The sequence below is a fragment of the Pithys albifrons genome, chromosome 3 (genome assembly GCF_047495875.1).
Source record: "Pithys albifrons albifrons isolate INPA30051 chromosome 3, PitAlb_v1, whole genome shotgun sequence".
NCBI lineage: Eukaryota > Metazoa > Chordata > Aves > Passeriformes > Thamnophilidae > Pithys > Pithys albifrons.
Window position 1 is genome coordinate 100,578,938 of NC_092460.1, and position 24,285 is coordinate 100,603,222.

Below are 24,285 nucleotides of genomic sequence, written 5' to 3' on the forward strand. Positions count from 1 at the left end.
GAGCAGAGAGGGGTCCGTGCCGGGGCGGAGCGCAGGGGAGAGCGGGGGCTGTCCCGAGCCGGGGCGGAGCGGGGTCCGGGGCGAGGCAGAGAGGGGTCCGTGCCGGGGCGGAGCGGGGGCCGGGGCGGAGCAGAGAGGGGTCCGTGCCGGGGCGGAGCGCAGGGGAGAGCGGGGGCTGTCCCGAGCCGGGGCGGAGCGGGGTCCGGGGCGAGGCAGAGAGGGGTCCGTGCCGGGGCGGAGCGGGGTCTGAGGCGGAGCAGAGAGGGGTCCGTGCCGGGGCGGAGCGGGGGCCGGGGCGGAGCAAAGGGGGGTCCGTGCCGGGGCGGGTCCGTGCCGGGGCGGGGCGCGGAGCGGAGCGCGGAGCGGAGCGGGGTGGCCGCGCTCGCCGGCGGGCGGCCCAACAAAGGCTGCGGGCCATGGCGCTGGCGCTCGCCCGGCCGCAGCCGCCCTAGGGCCGGCCCCGCCGCGATGTGCTGCGGGCGCCGCTGGGCGCTCGCCCTGGCGCTGGCGCTGGCGCTGGGCGGGCGCGGCCCCGCCGCACACAACGCCTCGGCCGGGCCCCAGCGCTGCCGCCGCCCCGCGACCTGCGAGCGCCTCCGCTTCTCCTCGTGCCTCGGCTCGGCCCTACCCTACGCAGCCACCTCCACGCTGCTCGCCGCAGACTCCGCCTCGCAGGAGGAGGCGCACGGAAAACTCCTGCTCTGGTCCGGTGCGGACGGGACGGGAGCGGGAGGAGTGCGGGGGAGGCCCGGGATGGCGGCGGGGAGAGGGAGAAGTGTGTGGGGAGGGGGGTGTTGGGGGGCCAGGGGCGGGAAAAGGGTAGAGGGAGTGGGGGATAGAGGTGGGGACAGTGTAGGAAACTATCAGGGGATGGGGTATAGTAGAGGAAACTATCAGGGGATGGGTATAGTATTGGAAACTGTATAGGAGGGGCCTGGGGATGGGATAGTATGGGAAACTATAGCAGGGGCTTGGGGATGGGGACGGCACAAGAAACTGTGTATGAGGAGTGGGGATGGGGATAGTATGGAAAACTATAGCAGGGGCCTCGGGATGGGGATAGTATTGGAAACTACAGCAGGGGTCTGGGGATGGGGATAGTATAGGAAACTGTATCAGGGGTCTAGGGGTGGAGACAGTACAAGAAACTATCAGAGGAGCAGGGATTGGGATAGTAAAGGAAACTGTACAGGATGGGAGTGGGGATGGGGTCAGTCGAGAGGGGAGAAGTAGAACGGGGTACAGGGATGGATTAGTGGGGCACAGAGAGTGGGACAGTATAGGGGGAGCAGTGTAAGGGGGGAACAGGGGATGGGTACAGTATAGCAAACCATGGCAGAGGAGTGGGGATGGGTAGAGAGGGCAGCTGTAGAATGGGGTACAAGGGATGAGGACAGTGTAGGAAACTGCATAGCAGAGGAGTGGGGATGGGTACAGTGCAGAGAGGAGCCGTAGAATGGGGTACACGTGATGGGTAAGTGGGGAACAGGATAGTGGGAAAAAAGGGATGGGTACAGTACAGAAAATGGGGTAGCAGGTGCCTGGGGATGGGTACAGTGTAGAAAACTTACAACAGGAAACTGGAGGGAGGGGAGCAGGAGACTGGGATACAGGGGATGGTATAGCAGGGACCTGGGGATGGGAACAGGATAGAGAGGAGCAGCAGAGTGGGGTGCAGGGGATGGATATACAGTATAGAGGGAGAGCAGGATAGTGGGGGACAGGAGATGGGTGCAGGATTGGGGAGAGAAGGATAGTGGGAACCTGGAGGTGAGTGCAGTGTAAACATCTGTATAGCAGGGATTGGAGATTGGTACAGTGTAGAGGGGAGTGGTATAGAGGGGACCATGGATGGGTGCAATATAGAGGGGTGCAGTATAGAGGGGAGCAGTACAGAGGGAGCATGGATGGGTGCAGCATAGAGGGGAGTGGTATAGAGGGGACCATGGAGGGGTGCAGCATAGAGGGGAGTGGTATAGAGGGGACCATGGAGGGGTGCAGCATAGAGGGGAGTGGTATAGAGGGGACCATGGATGGGTGCAGCATAGAGGGGAGTGGTATAGAGGGGACCATGGATGGGGTGCAGTATAGAGGGGACCATGGTTGGGGCAGTTTAGAGGGGAGCAGAATAGTAGGTGACCAGGGCTGAGCCCCTGGTTGACACTCATGGCACCGCAGGGGTGTTTCAGAGGGGTCCCAGTGCTGTGGGTGGGTGCTGGTGCTCCCCCACCCCACATGTGGGCTGTGCCCCTCCCCAGGGGCCACAGGGAGGTGGCTGTGCCCGGGGGGTGACAGGGCTGTCCCCACAGGCCTGCGCAACGCCCCGCGCTGCTGGGATGTCATTCAGCCCCTGCTCTGCGCCGTCTACATGCCCAAGTGTGAGGATGGGCAGGTGGAGCTGCCCAGCCAGACCCTGTGCCAGGCCACCCGGGCACCCTGCACCATCGTGGAGCGCGAGCGTGGCTGGCCCGACTTCCTCAAGTGCACGACCGACAGATTCCCCGAGGGGTGCCCGGTACGGCGGGGGTGGCACGGGGGGCCCTGCCAGGCTGTGTCCCCACAGGGCACAGGGAAAGAGGAGTTGCTCTTTGGGAAGGAAAAGCCACTTTTTGGAGGAGAAAAGGGTTGACATTGATCAGCCTGGAGCACTGAAGGCTCCAGGGGGCCCTGGAGTCCTGTACAGGGCTTAAAGGGGCTCCAGGAGAGCTGGACCTGGGACAAGGGATGGAGGGACAGGACACAGGGAATGGCTTCCCAGTGCCAGAGGGCAGGACTAGGTGGGATATTGGGAAGGAATTGGTGTGTGGGAGGTTGGGCAGGGGCTGGCACAGGTTGGGCAGAGAAGCTGTGGCTGCCCCTGGATCCCTGGAAGTGTCCCAGGCCAGGTTGGACAGGGCTTGGAGCATCCTGGGCTATGGGAGATGTCCCTGCCCATGGCAGGGGTGGCACTGAATGACCTTTAAGGTCCCTTCCCACCCAAACCACTCCATGATTCTGTGATGATCTATTGAAGCCCAGCTGTCCCCTGCCCTCCATGGGGGACCGATGTCACTGTGGGGGTGTCTCCTCCTCCTCCTCCTCACAGCCCTGTTTCTCCTCTGGCAGAACGAGGTACAGAACATCAAGTTCAACAGCTCGGGGCAGTGCGAGGCGCCGCTGGTGCGCACGGACAACCCCAAGAGCTGGTACGAGGACGTGGAGGGCTGTGGCATCCAGTGCCAGAACCCGCTGTTCACCGAGAAGGAGCACCGCGAGATGCACGTCTACATCGCCGCCTTCAGCTCCGTCACCATCTTCTGCACCTTCTTCACCCTGGTGAGGCTCCTGAGGGGACATGGGGAGGTGTCTGGTGTCCCCAGAAGGGACCAGGCACACCAAGCTGTCCTGTTCTCCACCCCACCAGGCCACGTTTGTTGCTGACTGGAGGAACTCCAACCGCTACCCTGCTGTCATCCTCTTCTACATCAACGCCTGCTTCTTCGTGGGCAGCATTGGCTGGTTGGCACAGTTCATGGATGGTGCCCGTGAGGAGATTGTGTGCCGGGCCGACGGCACCATGAGGCTGGGGGAGCCCACGTACGTGTCACCTTTGTCCCCATCCCACCACAGCCACATGCCAAGAGCTGTCCCCGAGACTAAGGCAGGCTCTTGGGGTTTGCTGTCCTCTTGGGAGCATGGAGGATGAGACCCCTTCCTCCCCCCTGTTCCCTCATGGCAGTTGGTGACATTTCTGTCTCACCTGTCCCTGTAGGTCCAACGAGACGCTCTCCTGCGTCATCATCTTCGTCATCGTTTACTACTCGCTGATGTCAGGTGTCATCTGGTTTGTCATGCTGACCTACGCCTGGCACACCTCCTTCAAGGCCCTGGGCACCACCTACCAACCGCTGCTGGGCAAGACCTCCTACTTCCACCTCATCACCTGGTCCATCCCCTTTGTCCTCACCGTGGCCATCCTGGCCGTGGCACAGGTAACGGGGTCACCATCCTGTGGCAGTTCCCTGCCAGGGTGACGCCCACAGGGCCAGCTGACCCCCCGTCCCCATGTGTGCCAGGTGGATGGTGACTCTGTAAGTGGCATCTGCTTTGTGGGCTACAAGAACTACCGATACCGAGCCGGCTTCGTTCTGGCACCCATCGGGCTTGTCCTCATCGTGGGGGGCTATTTCCTCATCCGGGGTAGGTGTGGGCCCAACTGAAGGGGCGGGGGCACCACGGGTGTGCCCCTACCCTGACCCCTCATCCCTCCACCACAGGGGTCATGACACTCTTCTCCATCAAGAGCAACCACCCCGGGCTGCTGAGCGAGAAGGCAGCCAGCAAGATCAACGAGACCATGCTGCGCCTGGGTACGGGGGCTCTGCTGGCACTGCTCCCCAGGGAACTGCAGTGGGGACGGGGGCACTTGGTCCCCTGAAGTCAGACAGCCCTTTGCCAGGGGTGGCGGCAGTGGGGGACAAAGCTGCAGTGCTGGTGGCACAGCCCCAGTGCAGCACCTTTGTCCTGGTGTCACTGGCGTTTGGCTAAACCAGGAATGTCCCATTTCTCTTCCAGGCATCTTTGGCTTCTTGGCCTTTGGCTTTGTCTTCATCACTTTTGGCTGCCACTTCTATGACTTCTTCAACCAGGCGGAGTGGGAGCGAAGCTTTCGGGAATACGTCCTGTGAGTGGGACGGGGATGGGAGGGCACATGGGACACTCACTTTGAAGATCCAGTGTCCCCCACCAGTGCTGCCACCACACCTGCACCCTGCAGAGCTGGGGGGGGGCGTTGGGTGTGTCCCCTCCCCATGGTCACTGTCCCGTGCCTGTCCCCGCAGCTGTGAGGCCAACGTGACCATCGCCACACAGACCAACAAGCCCATCCCGGACTGTGAGATCAAGAACCGGCCGAGTCTGCTGGTGGAGAAGATCAACCTCTTTGCCATGTTTGGCACCGGCATCTCCATGAGCACCTGGGTCTGGACCAAGGCCACGCTGCTCATCTGGAAGCGCACCTGGTGCAGGTGGGACCCTGAGGTTGTCACCCCATCTTCGTGGGGCCCTTCCTGCCCTATCCAACATCCTGAGGTGTTGGAAGGTGTCTCTCAGCACAATGAGTTGTGGGCTCAGTGGCATAGGAGTGGGGTGGCCTCTCCCACCTGGCTGGTGTCTCTCATCCTGTTCATGGGACACCTCCATCCGCAGGGGACCCACCCAGGGCATCCCCCAGACTGGTATTCCCTGTCCAGAATGGGAGAGGGAGATGGGGAGTGTCCCCGTGTCCCTGGCTGTGACTTGTGCCACCCCGTGTCCCTGGCTGTGACTTGTGCCACCCCGTGTCCCCAGCTGTGACCTGTGCCACCCTGTGACCCTGGCTGTGACCTGTGCCACCCCGTGGCCCCAGCTGCGACCTGTGCCACCCCGTGTCCCCGGCTGTGACTTGTGCCACCCCGTGTCCCTGGCTGTGACTTGTGCCACCCCGTGGCCCCAGCTGTGACCTGTGCCACCCCATGTCCCTGGCTGTGACCTGTGCCACCCCGTGTCCCTGGCTGTGACCTGTGCCACCCCATGGCCCCAGCTGTGACCTGTGCCACCCCGTGGCCCTGGCTGTGACCTGTGCCACCCCGTGGCCCTGCTCTGACCTGTGCCACCCCGTGGCTCTGCTCTGACCTGCTGTGTCCCCAGGCTGACGGGACAGAGTGATGACCAGCCCAAGAGGATCAAGAAGAGCAAGATGATCGCCAAGGCCTTCTCCAAGCGCAAGGAGCTGCTGCGTGACCCGTGCCGGGAGCTGTCCTTCAGCCTGCACACAGTGTCACACGATGGCCCCGTGGGTACGTGCCCATGGGAGGGACTGTCCCAGCAGTGCCACCGGGTCCCCAGTGTCCCCCCTGACCACACTGCCCTGTCCTTGCAGCGGGTTTAGCGTTCGACATCAACGAGCCGTCGGCCGACGTGTCCTCGGCCTGGGCCCAGCACGTCACCAAGATGGTGGCCAGGAGAGGGGCAATCCTGCCCCAGGATGTGTCTGTGACACCCGTGGCAACACCTGGCAAGTTCCACGTGGGGAGTTTCCTGGGGGGACAAGCAGGGCTGGGCGGTGTTGGGGACATGCTGGGAGGCTGGGCCAGGGACTGGGGCTGGTGGGGGGCACAGGGCAGGGGGTGGTGTTGGTAGGGGGCACAAGGCAGGGGGTGATGTTGGGGACGTGTTGGGAGGCAGAGCTGGGGGCTGAGGCTGGCTGGGGGCACAGGGCAGGGGGTGGTGTTGGTGGGGGGCACAGGGCAGGGGGTGGTGTTGGTGGGGGGCACAGGGCAGGGGGTGGTGTTGGTGGGGGGCACAGGGCAGGGGGTGATGTTGGGGACATGGTGGGAGGCAGAGCTGGGGGCTGGGGCTGGTGGGGGACACAGGGCAGGGGGTGGTGTTGGTGGGGGGCACAGGGCAGGGGGTGGTGTTGGTGGGGGGCACAGGGCAGGGGTTGGTGTTGGGGATGGGCTGGGAGGCAGAGCCAGGGGCTGGTGGGGGGCACAGGGCAGGGGATGGTGTTGGGGACATGGTGGGAGGCAGAGCTGGGGGCTGGGGCTGGTGGGGGACACAGGGCAGGGGGTGGTGTTGGTGGGGGGCACAGGGCAGGGGTTGGTGTTGGGGATGGGCTGGGAGGCAGAGCCAGGGGCTGGTGGGGGGCACAGGGCAGGGGATGGTGTTGGGGACATGGTGGGAGGCAGAGCTGGGGGCTGGGGCTGGCGGGGGGCACAGGGCAGGGGGTGACACTGGGGACGTGTTGGGAGGCAGAGCCAGGGGCTGGTGGGGGACACAGGGCAGGGGGTGGTGTTGGGGACGTGCTGAGAGGCAGAGCTGGGGGCAGGAGCTGACAGGGGGTACAGGGCAGTGAGTGGTGTTGGTGGGGGGCACAGGGCAGGGGGTGGTGTTGGTGGGGGGCAGAGGGCAGGGGGTGGTGTTGGGGATGGGCTGGGAGGCAGAGCCAGGGGCTGGTGGGGGGCACAGGGCAGGGGCTGGGGCTGGTGGGGGGCACAGGGCAGGGGGTGGTGTTGGTGGGGGGCACAGGGCAGGGGTGGCTGCTCTCACACCCCTCACCCCGTGTCCCGCAGTGCCACCAGAGGAGAGGGCCAACCTCTGGATAGTGGAAGCCGACGTGTCCCCCGAGCTGCAGAAACGCAGCGGCCGCAAGAAGAAGCGGAGGAAGAAGAAGGAGGTGGACCCGGGCTCTGAGCGCTGCCCGGGGGTCCCCACAGCCCCCCCGGCCCCCAGCACCGTCCCCCGCCTGCCCCACCTGCCCCCCCAGCCCTGCCTGGTCACCTTTGCCCCCGACGCCCTCCCGGCTCTCCCACCCAGCGCCACCTTCTCCAGGGGGCCCTGGGACCGCAGGGCCAACGTCTTGCACCTCATCAGCAACCCCTTCTGCCCCGAGAGCGGGTGCCCGGAGGAGCAGAGCCCTGGGCACTGGCAGCACAACGGGGGCACGCTGTGGCCCCCCAACCCCGGCGTGCCCAGGACTCGGGGCCGCCGCGCCGCGCTGGCACCGATCCACTCCCGCACCAGCCTGGTGGCCGCCGAGCTGCTGGACCCCGACTCGGACTTCTGAGCCCAGAGGGGTGTTGCCAGGGCGTGGGGACACCTGGGGTGAGAGCTGAGGGCTCAGCCAGCACTGGCAGCCTGTGAGGGGACACTGGGTGCCACCTCATCCCCCGGGGACCGTCCTGAGTGTCCCACCAGCACAGCAGAACTCGCCCATCAGGGAACGGCGTTTCTCCCTCCACACCCACACCTGATGCTCATCCCAGCCTGCCAAGAAGGGCACTGGGATCCCCTCCAGCATCACTGGGAGAAGAGAAATGGGCTGACAGTGGAACAACTGCCCCCAGATCCTGCAGGGATTTAAGGACAAGGGGGCAGGGCAGATTTTGGGGAGCTTTGTCCCGCATGCCAAGGTGCCAACCCCCCCTGCTGTGCCCCACCACGGCTAGAGAGGTACGTAGAGCTCACAGACACTTGTGCCAATAGGGATTTTTGTTTTACATTTCTGATATTTTTTAATCTTTGTATGGGACGTCGGGCACGGCCTCCTCTTGGGTGCTGCACCAGGGCCGGGGTGAGCCCAGCCAGGGGGCACCAGCAGCCTCATCCCTGGGGTGCACCCCCTTTTTCCGGGGTCACCCCTGTTCCTTCAGGGGTCCCAAAGTGCCTTCAGCTTCCCAGAGGGCTGAGCCAGCCCCAGCCCAGAGGGCTGGTGGGAGGGGAGGTGGGAAGCTCCTCGGGGTGCACTGGAGCTCCCTGAGCCACAATGCAAAAAAACAACCCCAAACCCTTCAAAACCTCGGGGTCACCAACCCCCTGGGCAAAGCTTTTGGTTATTTTTTTAAGGAAAAAGCCCCAAATTGCAGGGAACTTGGCTGAGCCCGAGGCAGGAGGACTGTGGGCCCTGCTGGGGTTTGTCCTGCCCATTATCCCCATTCCTGGTTTTCTCCAGCCCTGTAGGCTCGTGGCTTTCCCACTGTCCCAGAGGCCTCCACGGGTTTATTTTTGCTGTTTAAAGGAAAACCCTCCTGTATCAGTATTAAATTTACCAAGTTTTCATTCCTGGTGGCTGCCTTGGGCTCTTTGAGGAGGGATCAGTGTGGGAAAACCTTGCAGGGGGAGGCTTGTCCTGACTTCTAAAAACCCTCCAACTACTTCAAAAATTGCTAAAAACTGCTCTAAAGTGCTTAAAACTGCTCTAAAGTGCTTTAAAGTGCCTTAAAATCTGCTTTAAAGTGCTTTGAACCCCCCATTGCAGCTGCAGAAGGCAGAGCTGAGGGGCTGGAAATGCCTGCGGGTGATGAGATGAGATTTTTGGGGCCACTGGCCAGGCTCTGGCACCAAACTGGGAGCACTGGGAGGGCCCTTTGCCAGCAGGTGGCACCACGGGCTTAAATATCCCCAATCCCAGTCTGGGGGCTGCCAAGGTGCCTTCCTGGGGTCCCACTGAGGCATCCAACGTTCCCCACAGCACTGGGGGGATGGGGATTTTTAGGGAAAAATGGTCCTTTTGGAAAATATCCTTTTTTATTTCACTTGGCAGTGATGCAGCTGAGTTAGCCCAGAGCCCAGACCCTGAAATTTGGGTGGAACTGGTCAGTGAAAATTGCATTTTTTCAATGCTTTGGGTGAGCAGGATTGGCTGACCCTGCTCCAGACTAAAGATTGGGTTGTCCAGGATGAAACAAAACATTCATCTTTTATTTTGGGGGGCTTTTTTATCTTTATTTTAAAAGTTTTTGTGTTTTTTTTTTATCTTTACATATATATCCTATTTTTGTGAGTTTCTTTTTTAGAAGAAAAATCAGTTGTAGCAAAACAATTCCTCAGTGATTTGCCATTTTGAACCAAAAAGCTGAAATATTTAATTTGGGAAACAACAGGAGATGTCCTGAGACTGTCACATCCCCTCTGATTTCCTCCCCCCTGAAAAGCCACCTCAGTTTGGCACATGGGGACAAAGCAGTGAAGGAAAAAAAGAGCATTTTATCCTGGGAAACACCCAGCACTCCTCCCAAGAGGCTTGGAAGGTGGGAGCAACATGGAAAAAAGAGGAGCAACCACCAAAACACACTATTTAAATAATAATGATTTAAATAATGGTGGTTAAAAGGGATGAAACACCCGGCCTGGGATAAATTCAGCCCAATTCCTGACTCCTGCTGTTCCCTGGGAGCTGCTGGAGGGGATAAGGAGAGTTGGGAATGAGGATGGAGAGTGAGGGGTGGGGAGGTGCCTTTGCCTTCCCTTTCCTCCCTGTTCTCCCAGCCAGGGGACAGGGATGGGGGCACAGCCCCTGCCTGGGGGTGCTGACTGGAGCTCCATGAGGGAATCACCCTTGGAGCAGGGAAAGCCTTTCTGCTTCCCCACAATGGGAGCAGGGAAGGGACTGGAGCCCCCCGGGGTGGCCAATCCAGGGCAAGGTGGGATCACATTCCCTGAGCTTTTCTGCAAGAGCTTCATCTCCCTCCAAATCCTGGCGAGTTTCAAGGAGCTGAGGGACAAGTCTCCTCCCTGGGGTGACACAGGGGTGTCCCACTGGCTGCCAAAATCCAATTAATTTCCCTGGCTCTTCCTCCAGTGTCTTTAGGGAAGGGCTCAAACCCTCCTGTGGGAGGCACAGGAGATCAAACCACAGAGGGTTTTATGTCTCCCCTGCACCTCCAGAGCTTTCACTGCAGCCAAACAGGGAGATCCCAAGAAGTCTGGGTGATATTCCCTATGGATACACTCCCCAGGGACAGAGCTTGGCCTCGTCCATCCGTCTGGTTGCCTTTGCCATGATTTAATGAAGGAGAACTCTGGGTGGCACAGGCTGGGCACAGGGATGCTGCCAGGAGGGACTGATGGCTGCAGTAAAATGGGATTGCTGGAATCCCATGGGCAAGTGCTGAATCATCCAAAAAATCAGCCAAAATTCCCCTCAGTGGAACAGAGGGACAGTCAGAACAGGTAATGTTGTAGGGTGGTATCAATTTCCAGTTTGGAATTCTATCTCCTGGCAGGATGAGGACTGGCTGTTGGCTTCCAGGAGGGTGCTGGAGGCTTAAAGAATTGAAAAACTTCCATCTAAATCCCTTCTTTCCCCTCTGTCCTTCGTGCCTGGAAGGCTCAGCTGTTGCAGTGGTGCTGGGAAAGCTCCCCTGGAGCCGGATCCCTGCGGGGCTGGGAGGAGCTGGGCCAGCCCAGGTAACGGGGTGGGGCTTCCAGCTGGGCTGGGGGAGGTGGAAAGGATCCTCCTGGAGCTGTCCTGCCCTCTGGCACACACCTGGCTGCTGATTCCACAGCCCAGCGCTGCTTTTAGGGCTGAACATCCCAGGAATGGGCAAATCCAGGCTGGGAAAATAACCAGTCCCAGCAATCAGTCCTGTCTGTGGCACTGCCACACGATGCCAGCTGTTCCCCATGGAGGATTCCAGGGAATGTGGCCAATCCAGAGGCAAGTGGCTGAGCCACACTCGATTCTGTGGCTGTGATGGGGGGCAGAAACATGGAGTTTCCTTCTTTGTTTAAGATCCAGTGTGGGTGTCCACTCAGAGCACTCCCGTGTCCACCTGGGACTTCCCTGGCCCTTCCACCTCTGGTACTCACGTGCCAGAGGAGCAAAGAACTGTTTAGGTTGGCAAAGCCCTGCCAGCCCATGGAGCCCACCCTGTGCCTGATGCCCACCTTGGCAAAGCCCTGCCAGCCCATGGAGCCCACCCTGTGCCCGATGCCCACCTTGGCAAAGCCCTGCCAGCCCATGGAGCCCACCCTGTGCCCGATGCCCACCTTGGCAAAGCCCTGCCAGCCCATGGAGCCCACCCTGTGCCCAATGCCCACCTTGTCCCCCAGCCCAGAGCACTCAGTGCCACGGCCAGTCCTGCCTTGGGCACCTCCAGGGCTGGGCACTCCAACCCTCCCTGGGCAGCCCCTGCCAAGGCCTGACCACCCTTTCCAGCACCAAATTCCTCCTCCTGTGCCCCCTGCCCCTGCCCTGGGGCCATTCCCTCTTATCCCCTCTGTTCTCTTGAAAGCAAAGAGGAGACTCATCTGACATCGATGCCTGGCCTTGCTCTTCCCTCCCTTTTGGGCTGCCATTGGCTCCAGTTTGGGGGGTAACGTGCCCATGTCCCACCTCTGCTCCACCACGTGGGCTGGGCTGGGTCCCGTTTGGTTCCACCACACACAGATGGCACAGCCATGCCCAGCCTGTGTGGGAAGGAGGGATTTCCATGCCAGCCAGTCAGGAACAGGTGGAACAGGCTGGGACTGCAGCTGTTTCACCCCTTTTCTGCCTCAGTTCTGTTTGTGGTCAGGACTGGTACAAGAAACCAGGCTGTGTCCTGCTCATCCACACCCGGCCACGGCTCCTCAGGGAAGGAGTTTTGTTTGCCTTGTCCCAGAGTGCCCAATTTCCAGGCAAAGGCATCCCTGCCTCGCTGCCCTCCCCATGCCAGCCCAGCCCAGCCCGCCTCGGGGGCACCGCTGGCACCGCTCACACAGCCCCGATTGTTCCTCCCTCCCCAAACAGCCTCTCCCTTCCTCTCCCTTTCCCAGAGAAATCCTCCCGCACAGCCCAGCACGTTGTGGATCTCTGGAAGCCGCGATAGCGACTCTTTTGTGCCACCGTGGGATGGGACGTGCCCACTGAGCGCCGGGGCTTTGGGTGTGCCGAGGTCAGGGCAGGACCTTTCCCCTGGCACCCTCCAGCCCTGGCACTCACCCCCTGGAGGGGAGGAGGAGGAGGAGGAGGAGGAGGAGGAGGATGCAGATCCTGCTCCGACCCAGGTGGGCGATGCTCGGGCAGGAGCTTCAAGGACCAGCCTCAAGGTCGGGCTTTTGCCTCGGCCGAGGGTGTGCAAAACAACCTGGCGTGTTTCTGTCGGGCTGTGGGATCTGTGGCACCAGGAGAAGGGGATTCTGCAGAATTCCTGCCAGCCCTGGGGCAGCACAAGCGTCTCCCCGCAGGTTATGCCGGAGCCTGCTCTGCTCCTCCACTCTGTGCAAGGGGAGGGATGTTCGTCCGCCACAAATCCCTCCCACAGCGGCTTTCAAAGAGTTTTCTTTCCAAAGGCCCCTTCTGAGACTGGAAACGTGCTATGGAATCAGATCCTGATTTCTCTTCAGTAGGAAACAGCGTTAGTTCAGTCAAGTCGGGAATTCTCAGCCCTTTCCACGCACAAAGTAAAGTAAAGTGCTGCTTCTCCTTTAACTTCGGTCCCCTCCACCTTCCTCCCGTCGTCCTCTCCGATCCTCGCAGCCCATTGAATGCTTTACACCCTTTCTTTCCTGAAATCCTCCTTTAGCTGCCCCGTTTTGCTGCCCCGCTCCTTCCACTGCTCTGCTCCCTCTTGATTCGGGGGGAGGTTTCTGTGAGCTCCCCTTTTCCTCCCTCTCCTTTTCCTTCTTCCCTCTCCCTCTCCTTTTCTCCCTCTCTTCCCTCTCCCCCTCCTTTTCCTCCCTCTCTTCCCTCTCCCCCTCCTTTTCTCCCTCTCTTCCCTCTCCCCCTCCTTTTCCTCCCTCTCTTCCCTCTCCCCCTCCTTTTCTCCCTCTCTTCCCTCTCCCCCTCCTTTTCCTCCCTCTCTTCCCTCTCCCCCTCCTTTTCTCCCTCTCTTCCCTCTTCCCCTCTCCCCTCTCCCTCTTCTCTCTTCCAGCTCATCCCAAACTCTGAGCTCGCCCGGTACTTGAGAGTCACTTAACTTGGGAATTGGACGCTCTGGATCATCACACTCCTGCCAGTTGTTTGCCCTGCACGTTTCTAAATCCTGGTGGATCCTGAACCTGCCCTCGAGCTCGACTGTTTCCTGCCTTTCTGTTTCCCAGCCTCTGCACATCCCTCCTCCTTGGCTCATCCCTGTTCCTTTTGCCTCCAACTGGCCCAAAATGTCAGATGTCACTTCCCTCTCCGTCCACACAGCCCCAAAAACAGGGGCTCAGTCCTTGGCTTGTGCCCAGAGGTATTGCAATAACCCTAAAAATGACAATAATGAGAATAAATGATGATAGTGATAATAAACAGCTTCTCTGCCCAACCTGTGCCAGCCCCTGCCCACCCTCCCAGCCACCAATCCCTTCCCAATATCCCCCCCAGCCCTGCCCTCTGGCACTGGGAAGCCATTCCCTGTGTCCTGCCCCTCCATCCCTTGGCCCCAGTCCCTCCCCAGCTCTCCTGGAGCCCCTTCAGGCCCTGCCAGGGGCTCTCAGGTGTCCCTGGACCCTTCTCTTCTCCAGGTGACCCCCCCAGCTCTCCCAGCCTGGCTCCAGAGCAGAGGGATCAGCCCTGGAGCAGCTCCGGGGCCTCCTCTGGGCTCCTCCAGCAGCTCCTGCTGTTGTTCCCAGGGCTGGGGCAGCTCTGCAGGGTTTGGGGTCTCACTGAGGGGGCAGAGGGGCACAATCCCCCCATCCCTGCCCTGCTGCCCACGCTGTGGGACCAGCCCAGGGCACGGGGGGTTCTGGGCTGGGCCATGTGCAGCCTCTGCCCCACCCACAGCTCAATTCCCTCTCCCAGGGCTGCTCTCAAGAAGTAACAATAATAAAAGGATGGGTTTACATTCCTTAAGAGCCACATCCCGAATTACTGGACTTAGGAAAGGCGGCTCGTTACTGCCTTGTGCCCAGGGCAGGGCTTTGTGGTTGCAGATCTGGCAGGACAGCAAGTTCCAGGCTCTCAGATGCCACACACCCTTTGCCAGGATGATGCAGCTCCTCATTTCCATGGGTTTCCCTGGCACAGCCAGGCTGAGGAACCGCCTGCCTGGGCTCTGACACTGGGGGGACACAGAGTGTGGTGGCTGATTGTGGGCAGGGCAGGGAGCGGAGCTGGGAAGGGGCTGGAGCAGCAGGAGGGGCTGAGGGAGCTGGGGGGGCTGAGCCTGGAGCAAAGGAGGCTCAGGGGGCACCTTCTGGCTCTGCAATCCCTGCCAGGAGGGGGGAGCCGGGGCAGGGGGTCGGGCTGTGCCCCAGGGCACAGGGACAGGAGGAGAGGGCACGGCCTCAGGCTGGGCCAGGGCAGGGGCAGGGGGCACAGGAGGAGGAATTTGGTGCTGGAAAGGGTGGTCAGGCCCTGGCAGGGGCTGCCCAGGGAGGTTTGGAGTGCCCAGCTCTGGAGGTGCCCAAGGCAGGACTGGCTGTGGCACTGAGTGCTCTGGTCTGGGGGACAAGGTGGGCATCAGGCACAGGGTGGGCTCCATGAGCTGGCAGGGCTTTGGCAAGGTGGGCATTGGGCACAGGGTGGGCTCCAGGGGCTGGCAGGGCTTTGGCAAGGTGGGCATCGGGCACAGGGTGGGCTCCATGGGCTGGGGAACAAGGTGGGCATCGGGCACAGGGTGGGCTTCAGGGGCTGTCAGGGCTTTGCCAGCCTCAGGGACTCTGTCACTCTTTGCCCAGTGGCTGAAACACTGAAAAACCACCAAAACACGAAAAAAAACCCCAACTAAACTCCCGGGGCGCCGCATCCCCGCGTGGACTACATCTCCCATCGTGCTCCGCGCGGTCCTGCGGTAACGCGTGTCTCGGCGCGGCGCCGCGAGGGCTGCCGGGAGTTGTAGTCACGGTGGGGCGCGGTGCGGGCGCGGACTGCGCGTCCCGGCGTGCGGCGCGTGCGGGGCGGGGCCGGGGCGGCCCTGAAGGAGCCGGGCCGGGCCGGGCGAAGGAGGAGGAGGAGGAGGAGGAGGAGGAGGAGGAGGAGACGGCGGCGATGTCGGTGCAGGTGGCGGTGGCTGCGCCCGCCGTGGAGCTGAAGGACCTCGGCGGCCCCATGGACAAGGCGGCGGCGGGGCCGCCGTGCGAGCCCTCGGGCACCCACAGTGCGGCCGCCGCTTGTCCCCCGCCCGGGACTGAGCGGGACGCGGCCCCAGCGCCCTCCGCGGAGCGGCCTCCGGGCAGCGGCTGCCCCGGGCTGTCCTCGGCCGGCACCAAACTGCCCCAGGCCTCGGCCATGAAGAGGAGCGACCCGCACCACCCCCAGCACCGGCACCGCGACGGAGCCGACGGCGGGGGCGCCGCGGCCGAGGCGCTCGTGAGCCCCGACGGCACCGTCAGCGAGGCCCCGCGCACCGTGAAGAAGGTACCGGGGGCACGGCGGGGGGACAGCCCCGGGGAGAGAGGGGACAGTCCTGGGGAGAGGGGACAGCCCCGGGGGGAGAGGGGTCAGTTCTGGGGAGAGGGGACAGCCCCGTGGGGAAAGGGGACAGTTCTGGGGACAGGGGACAGCCCCGGGGGGACAGGGGACAGCCCTGGGGAGAGGGGGGACAGTTCTGGGGAGAGGGGGCAGCCCCGCGGGGAAAGGGGACAGTTCTGGGGAGAGGGGACAGTTCTGGGGAGAGGGGACAGCCCCGAGGGGAGAGGGGTCAGTTCTGGGGAGAGGGGACAGCCCCGAGGGGAGAGGGGTCAGTTCTGAGGAGAGGGGACAGCCCCGAGGGGAGAGGGGTCAGTTCTGGGGAGAGGAGACAGCCCCGGGGGGAGAGGGGACAGCCCCGAGGGGACAGAGGACAGCCCTGGGGAAGCGGGGACAGGCGCTCCGAGCCCCAGGGAAGTGGGGACAGCTCCGAGGGGAGCGGGGGTCAGCCCCAGGAAAGGGGGGACAGCCAAGGGGACAGTCAGGAGGGACAGCCCTGCAGGGAGTGGGATACAGCCGGGGGGAGACAGCCTCGGGGAAGTGGGGACAGGGGGTGGGGACAGCCTGTCAGGCAGTGGGGGACAGCTCCAGGAAAGAGGGGACAGCCGAGGGGCTACAGCCCCGAAGAGATGGGGGACAGGCGGCGGGGACAGCTCCGCAGGGAGTGGGGGACAGCCGGGGGGAGACAGCCCCAGGAAAGGGGGGACAGCCGAGGGGGGGACAGCCCTCCGAGGAGAGGGACAGCCCCCGCACAGGGCAATGGGGACCAGCTCGACGTGGTGTCCCCGGAGAGCCCCGCAGTGCTCCCGGGGTCGTGGGGAGATGTCCCCGTGGTCGTGGGGGGATGTCCCCGTGGTCGTGGGGGGATGTCCCCGTGGTCGTGCTCCAAAGGCCGTGGCTGCGCTTTGGGGACACGTTCGTCCATGGCTGGGGGTCCCGTCTGTGCTGTGCCCCACCCCGTGCTGGCGCTGCAGGGACGCGTGGGGTGACACTGGGTGCGTGGGATCCCACTCCTGCCCACTCAGGTGACACTGGGTACGTGCCCACCCCATTCCTGCACCTGCAGGTGACACTGGGTACATGCTCACCCCACTCTGAGGTGACACTGGGTGCGTGCCCACCCCACTCTGAGGTGACACTGGGTGCGTGCCCACCCCACTCTGAGGTGACACTGGGTGCATGTCCACCCCACTCCTGCCCACCCAGGTGACACTGGGTGCGTGCCCACCCCACTCCTGCCCACCCAGGTGACACTGGGTGCATGTCCACCCCACTCCTGCCCACCCAGGTGACACTGGGTGCGTGTCCACCCCACTCCTGCCCACCCAGGTGACACTGGGTGCATTTACACCCCACTCCTCCACCCCCAGGCGTGGGGTTGTTGTATCTGAGCTGCAGGGTGTGTGTGGGTTCACATCAGGTTCACGTCCCCGGGGTTATTTGCTTGCTTGGAAATATGGATAAGGCCCAGATAAAACCATTCTGAGAGCTGGTGGTGACGTTGGCATGAGAGGCACAGCCAGGTGTGTCCGGGCTGGATATCCCTGTGCCAGGGGTGCATGGCTGGGGACACAACTGCACCCACCCCTGGGTGGGTCCTTGGGGTGCCCCTTTTCCTGGGGATGCCCCTTCCCCTGGGGTACCCCTTTTCCTGGGGATGCCCCTTCCCCTGGGGTACCCCTTCCCCTGGGGTACCCCTTTTCCTGGGGATGCCCCTTTCTCTGGGGATGCCCCTTGCCCTGGGGTTGCCCCTTGCCCTGGGGTTGCCCCTTGCCCTGGGGTGCCCCTTGCCCTGGGGATGCCCCTTTCCCTGGGGATGCCCCTTCCCCTGGGGTGCCCCTCTCCTGGCACTTCGCTGTCGGGATGTGTGCCTGCACCCTGGAAGCACATGGTGCTCCTGGTGGATCCTGTGGCTGTGGCAGGTACACACCAGCCCTGGGGGTCAGGGCAGGGAATGTGTCACCTCTGGGTAGGTGGTTGGCCATGCTTAGGTGTGACCTGCTCCGGCAGATCCATCTGGGTGTGTCCAGGCACCTGTGGACATGGATACTCCCTGGGGCAGGGAGGACTGTAGATACAGCCAGACATCCTGCTGTAGGGAAAGGCATGTTCTCCACAGGCTCCCAACTTTCTGGTGCCTGGCATCCTTCCCTTTGGAAATCTCAGGAGGGGTTCTCCTCTCATCCTTCTGGGGGATGCAGGAAAATGTCCCTGCCATAAGGGAAACCTCCCACCTCATGAAATTTGGAGTGAAGGCTTTGTCTCCTACTGATGGACTTCCACCCTTTTTCATTGTTGCTCCACTACTTTCGCTCCCTGTGGAAGACTCAGGGTGAGGAGTTTTGTCTCCATAACCATGATCTCCTTTTGTGGGGCTTCCCTGAACCTGGAGTCTGTCCTGGAGACTCCTTGGGAAGGAGCACATCCCTGTTAGGAGGGTCTGCCCATGAGGAGAGTCTGGATCAGGGGCTCCTTCCTTCATCCCCTTAGGAATCCCTGCTGGGGGGTTCAGTTCCTCAATAAAGGACATTTTCCCTCTAAGATCGTGACTTCCACCCCCAGTGTCTGCAGCCCTCTCCATTTGATATCCTAATTCCATCTCTATTTTTAGAGACCCTCAAGGCATCCCTATTTCTCCTCAAATGTTCTTAATCCTTCTAAACTCCTCTCTTATCCCTCTCCATTCTTTTTGGGGGGTTTTCTCTTTGCACTGCTCTGCTGAATTCCATGGCATTGGGTTCCATCACTGCGTGTGGGTGGGAAGGGGCATCTTGATGGGGTCGAAACAGCCTCAAACCCTCATCCCTCCCTGGGTGCTCAGAGTTCCAGCAGCAGGTGCCTCCTGAGGGCAGAGCAGAGGCTGCCAGGAGAAAGCTGGATGTGGGAGGAGCAGCCTGGCAGCTCCTGGAGCAGCCCCAGTCCCCAGCTGGCTCCTGTGCCGGGTGCTGGGTGTGTTTGGGAGCTGACAATCTGTCTGGTTGCTGAAGGAAGCGGGATGTGTCGTTGGGGGGGTCTGGGAGTACAGACTGTGCCTTCTTTTCCCTCTGCTGCTGCTTCCCAGTGACTTCAGCGCGTGTTCCAGAGGCTCCAGGGTGGCTGGGAGGAATTTCATTTACTGGATCCACAATCCCAGAGTCCTTTCCACTGTTTCTTTGCAAGTCATGGTATTGAAATACAAACCACCAGATTTGGTAGCCATGAAATTGTTCCCAGGCCTGTGACTGTAAAATTGGGCACGTGGAGCTGCAGCATCTGGGGAAAGAAGGTTTGGTACAGAAACCAGCCTGAAAGAAGCAGAAAAATTGTTTAATCAGATCCAGTAGAATTTTGCTGAAATAAAGGTAAAGGTCTGGTTAAAACAAATTAAATTTATAAGGAAACTAATTCTTAACAGCGTTTGTCTGGAGGAACAAAATCTCAGTGGGTTTTTCTTGACTGGTTTATTATATGGTTTATATGTTGTATTTATATTTTGTCTTGGTTCTTTCCCTGAAATTTTAACACACATTCTTTAATTCCTCTGCCACCAAATTTTGATTTTGTAGTTCTGAGACAGAAACAGTTCCCAGGAAGCAGCAGTGACTCTTTTCCTCTAATACCATTCTCATTTGAAATCTACTTTTATGTCACTTTAGTAGTTTTCTTATGTCTGTCTGTCTGCCTTTAGATGGTCTAATTCATGTTTTTCCTTGGGAGATTGTAAAGTGGGGAGTAGTGGATAGACTGTGGATAGTTAATATAAATAGTAGATAGATTATAGTTATATGTGTGTATATATATATATATAGATATATAGATATATAGATACATATACACAGATACAGTAAGATACACCATAGACAGTGCTGGGCTTGTCTCTGCCTCCTGCAGAGGTGATTCCCTTCAGACCCTGGTGAAGATCAGATGTTGTTTTTCCCTTTGGATTCTTGCTGTAGTTCCGTGCTCTCCAGAAATGGTTGGAATTCCTCATTTTTAAGATGACACTGGACTCTTGCAGCTGACTCTGCCTTGTGGGTGTGGCTGTGCTGATGCTGTGAATGACCCTTCTCCCAAACACAGGACTCTGAGCAGGTTAGTGCAGGGTAAGAGAAAAAGTAAAGGTCCTTTAATAACACAGGGCCTACAGGAATACAGGATGACATCCATGTGTCTTAGTTTTTGTTTCCATGGCTTTTATAATAAGACCCCTCCAATCATTGCTTTGCACATTTCTCAGTCCAGCCCCAGTCCCACCCCTGGTCCAACCCCCTGGAATTGGGTCTGGGGTCGTCAGGACCCTCTGTCTTCATCAGCTCCAATCATTGCTTTTCACATTTCTCAGTCCAGCCCTGGTCCAACCCCTGGAATTGGGTCTGGGGTCGTCAGGACCCTCTGTCTTCATCAACTCTTCTTCCTCAGGCACACAAAGGTCTCTTGGAGCTCATCCAATTCTGGCTTTTGGGTCACTCTGACCTGTGTTTATGTTTCATTCTGTGGGCCTTCTGATATCCTTCAGCTCTGCCTTGGAAAGGAGTCTGAACAAGATTAATTAACTAAAGGAATTTGAGCTCCCTGTTCTGGGACAGGGGTAGTGATAGAAAGGCATTAAACTTAAACTGTTAGAAATATTAACCCTCTAAAATCTACAACTCCTGTGTTCCTAAAACCTACAGAATGTGAAAATCAGAACAAAAACCCTTTCGGCATCAGTGCCCTCACCTGTGTCTGTGCAGAGTCCTGGTGGTCCAGAGCAGCTCCGTGCCCGAGGGGTGGGATACTGGCCTGGGTTCTGCCGGTCTCCAGACCCTCTCCTGACCCATCCAGGTTGTTCCAGACCCTCTCCTGCCCCATCCAGGTTCTCCCGGGGCTCCAGGTTCTGGCTCAGCTCAGGCAGCTCCAGCTGCCCCAAATCTCTCCCTCTCTGCTGGGTGAGTTTTCCAGTGACACGATTCCATCCAGTGCGGGGTCGGGAAGAGCCAGGCACGGGGCGGGAGCAGTGTCATGATGTGCTGGGGTTAAATCGCGACACAGGGGCAGTGTCCTGGTGTGCTGGGGTTAAATCGCGACACAGGGGCAGTGTCATGGTGTGCTGGGGTTAAATCGCGACACAGGGGCAGTGTCATGGTGTGCTGGGGTTAAATCGCGACACAAGGGCAGTGTCACAACACAGGGGCAATGTCACGATGTGCTGGGGCTAAACCACAACACAGGGGCAGTGTCACAGCATGCTGGGGCTAAACCATGATACGGGAGCAGTGTCATGATGTGCTGGGGTTAAATCGCGACACAGAGGCAGTGCCATGATGTGCTGGGGCTAAACCACGACATAGGGGCAGTGTCACAACACAGGGCCAGTGTTACGATGTTCTGGGGCTAAACCATGACATGTCACGGTGTACTGGGGTTAAACCACGACACAGGGGCAGTGTCACGGTGTGCTGGGTCTAAATCACAACACAGGAGCAGTGTCATGATGTGCTGGGGTTAAACCATGACACAGGGGCAGTGTCACGATGTGCTGGGGTTAAATCATGACACAGGGGCAATGTCACGATGTGCTGGGGTTAAATCGCGACACAGGGGCAATGTCACGGTGTGCTGGGGTTAAACCGCGACATAAGGGCAGTGTCATGATGTGCTGGGGTTAAATCGCGACACAGGGGCAGTGTCATGATGTGCTGAGGTTAAATCATGACACAGGGGCAGTGTCACGATGTGCTGGGGTTAAACCACAACACAGGGGCAGTGTCACAGTGTGCTGGGGCTAAACCACGACATGGGAGCAGTGTCACGATGTGCTGGGGTTAAACCACAACACAGGGGCAGTGTCACAGTGTGCTGGGGCTAAACCATGACATGGGAGCAGTGTCACGATGTGCTGGGGTTAAATCACGATATGTCATGATGTGCTGGGGTTAAATCATGACACAGGGGCAGTGTCGCGACACAGGGGCAGTGTCACGGTGTGCTGGGATTAAACCACAACACGGGGCAGTGTCACAACACAGGGGTAATGTCACAGTGTGCTGGATCTAAATCACGACACAGGAGCAGTGTCACGACATGAGGGCAGTGTCCCAGTATGCAGGGGCTAAACCACGGCACAGGGGCAGTGTCACGACATGGGGGCAGTGTCACGGTGTGCTTGGGCTAAACGACGACCCGGGGGCAGTGTCACGACACAGGGGCAGTGTCACGATGTGCTGGGGTTAAACCACGACACAGGGGCAGTGTCACGATATGCTGGGGCTAAACCACGACATGTCGTGGTGTGCTGGGGCTAAACCATGACCTGGGGGGAGTGTCACGACACAGGGGCAGTGTCACAGTGTGCTGGGGTTAAACCATGACACAGGGGCAGTGTCACGGTGTGCTGAGGTTAAATCATGACACAGGGGCAGTGTCACGGTGTGCTGGGGTTAAACCATGACACAGGGGCAGTGTCACGACACAGGGGCAGTGTCACGGTGTGCTGCGGTTAAACCACGACCCGGGGGCAGGTTGATGGGCACGGCAGGGATGGCAGAGCCTCTCTGGGTGCTGCCCTGGTGGGTGACTCAGGAGGTGCGCGCTGTGCCCTGTGCCCTGTGCCCGCTCCCGCTGCCAGGTGAGCCCACCCGAGGGGCTCAGTACCAGCCTCAGGTGTCCCGGGCCAAGCTCACCGTGAGTCAGCCCAGCCTTGAGTCACAGGCAGTGGCTGCGATTTGGGGTGTAAATGGTGTTTTGATGAGGAGATGATCGTTCATCAGCTTTGAGGGGGGGCAGCCACTTGCCTGAATTCCTTGAGGTTTCCTACATCAAAGCAGCTGAGAGTGGCAGAACTTGTGGAAATGTTGTTGTTAGTGGGGTGGGAGCTGTAATTAAGACTCTTAAACTGATTAACTGGGTGCTCTTAGCCTTGTAATAACTCTGTGCCCCTCTAATAATCATGAGATGGGTTGGAAGTGACCTTAAAGACCATCCAGTTCCAACTCCAGGCCTTAAGAATAACTTCAATTTAAACAGATGGTGTTCTTGGTTTAATGATTCGTAAGTGCTTGGCAAGTCAGGCTTTGTGGGCAAGTCAGGCTTTGTGGGCAAGTCAGGCTTTGTGGCTGCCTGTACAGCACACTGGGAAGGTGAAACGGCAGCGATTGTGTCGCTGCAAAGTTTTATATTAAGCAAATACCAATTTGCAAAGCAAAAGGTTATTCTTTTCCTGGGCCAGCCCCTCTACACAGAGCCCAGCGGACTCCTTGGATCTCAAGCTGTGTTTCTTTGCTCCTTAGCAGAGGTTTTAGGCTGGCAGGGGCTGATTTGCTGGTGCTGTTGATTCATGTGGTGGGCTGGAGCAGGGCACAGGTCGCTTTTCCAGACACCTCTGCAGTGCCAGGGACTGTGGGAATCACAGAATCATAGAATGGATTGGGTTGGAAAAAACCTCTGAGATCAGCAAGTTCAACCCTTGATCCAACCCCACTGTGATCACCAGCCCAGGGCACAGAGTGCCCTGGGCTGGTGATCACAGTGGGGTTGGATCAAGATGTGGTGGATTCTCCCTCAGTGCCACATCCATAGAATGGATTGGGTTGGAAAAGCCCTCCGAGATCATCAAGTCCAACCCTTGGGCCAACTCCAGTCCCTTTACCAGATCATGGCACTCATTGCCACGGCCAAGCTCAGCTGAAAACCCTCCAGGGATGGGGAATCCACCCCCTCTCTGGGCAGCCCATTCCAATCCCTGAGCACTCTCTCTGCAAAGAATTTCTTTCTGCTCTCCAACTTCAATTTCCCCTGGCAGAGCTTGAGCCCATCGTGCCCCCTTGTCCTATTGCTGAGTGCCTGGGAGAAGAGACCAGCCCTCACCTGGCCAGAACTTCCCTTCAGGCAGTTCCAGACAGTGCTGAGGTCACCTCTGAGCCTCCTCTTCTCCAGGCTGAACACCCCCAGCTCCCTCAGCCTCTCCCCACAGCACTTGTGCTCCAGTCCTTTCTCCAGCCTCGTTGCTCTTCTCACTTGGGTTTGAAAAGACCTCTGAGATCATCAAGTCCAACCCTTGGTCCAACTCCAGTCCCTTTACCAGATCATGGCACTCAGTGCCACGGCCAAGCTCAGTTGAAAAACCTTCAGGGATGGGGAATCCACCCCCTCTCTGGGCAGCCCATTCCAATCCCTGAGCACTCTCTCTGCAAAGAATTTTTTCCTGCTCTCCAACTTCAATTTCCCCTGGCAGAGCTTGAGCCCATCGTGCCCCCTTGTCCTATTGCTGAGTGCCTGGGAGAAGAGACCAACCCCCACCTGGCCAGAACTTCCCTTCAGGAAGGGGTGGTTTGGGCTGTGGGCACAGTGGAAAAATCCAGGTGAGAAGGACAAATAACGAGGTGAACATCCTCGTGTGGTCAGTGCCTGAGCAGAACCCTCCTGAAAGCCCTCCCTGTGCCACCCTCCGGGACAGGGATCACATCCCACCAAATGCCTGGTGCTCGCTGGGCTGGCACATCACCTGACGGGGACCTGCCATGGCAGAGCTTGTGCTGCTGAGACTATAAATGACTCTCATGTGGCTCCTCTAAATGATGCCTCTGACCTTGGCTCCCAGCAGATCTCGCTGCCTGTGCTGGAAGCGCCGCTTTTCCCTTGGGAATGTGTGTGAATTCCCACCTTTTGTGGGGCAGAGGCTCCGTTAAGGATTTCTGCCATCCTTGCCTGCT

At 59.6% G+C, this 24,285-nt stretch overlaps 2 protein-coding genes across 2 annotated transcripts in view; both read left to right on the forward strand.

Moving 5' to 3' along the window:
• The first annotated feature begins 289 nt into the window (after window positions 1-289).
• On the forward strand, window positions 290-8,580 carry SMO (smoothened, frizzled class receptor). Its single transcript, XM_071552885.1, has 12 exons — window positions 290-709; window positions 2,310-2,515; window positions 3,106-3,315; window positions 3,404-3,576; window positions 3,752-3,971; window positions 4,056-4,179; window positions 4,257-4,349; window positions 4,555-4,663; window positions 4,821-5,006; window positions 5,668-5,816; window positions 5,900-6,034; window positions 7,092-8,580. The coding sequence occupies exons 1-12, from the start codon at window positions 469-471 to the stop codon at window positions 7,583-7,585; spliced, it is 2,340 nt and encodes a 779-aa protein (XP_071408986.1). The 5' UTR covers window positions 290-468; the 3' UTR covers window positions 7,586-8,580.
• Window positions 8,581-15,150: 6,570 nt separating this feature from the next.
• Window positions 15,151-24,285, forward strand: part of AHCYL2 (adenosylhomocysteinase like 2) — an 87,630-nt gene continuing 78,495 nt past the window's right edge. The window contains exon 1 of the mRNA XM_071552886.1: window positions 15,151-15,565. Within this exon, the coding sequence (XP_071408987.1) occupies window positions 15,197-15,565 (369 nt within the window). The 5' untranslated portion in view covers window positions 15,151-15,196. The remainder of the gene's footprint in view (window positions 15,566-24,285) is intronic.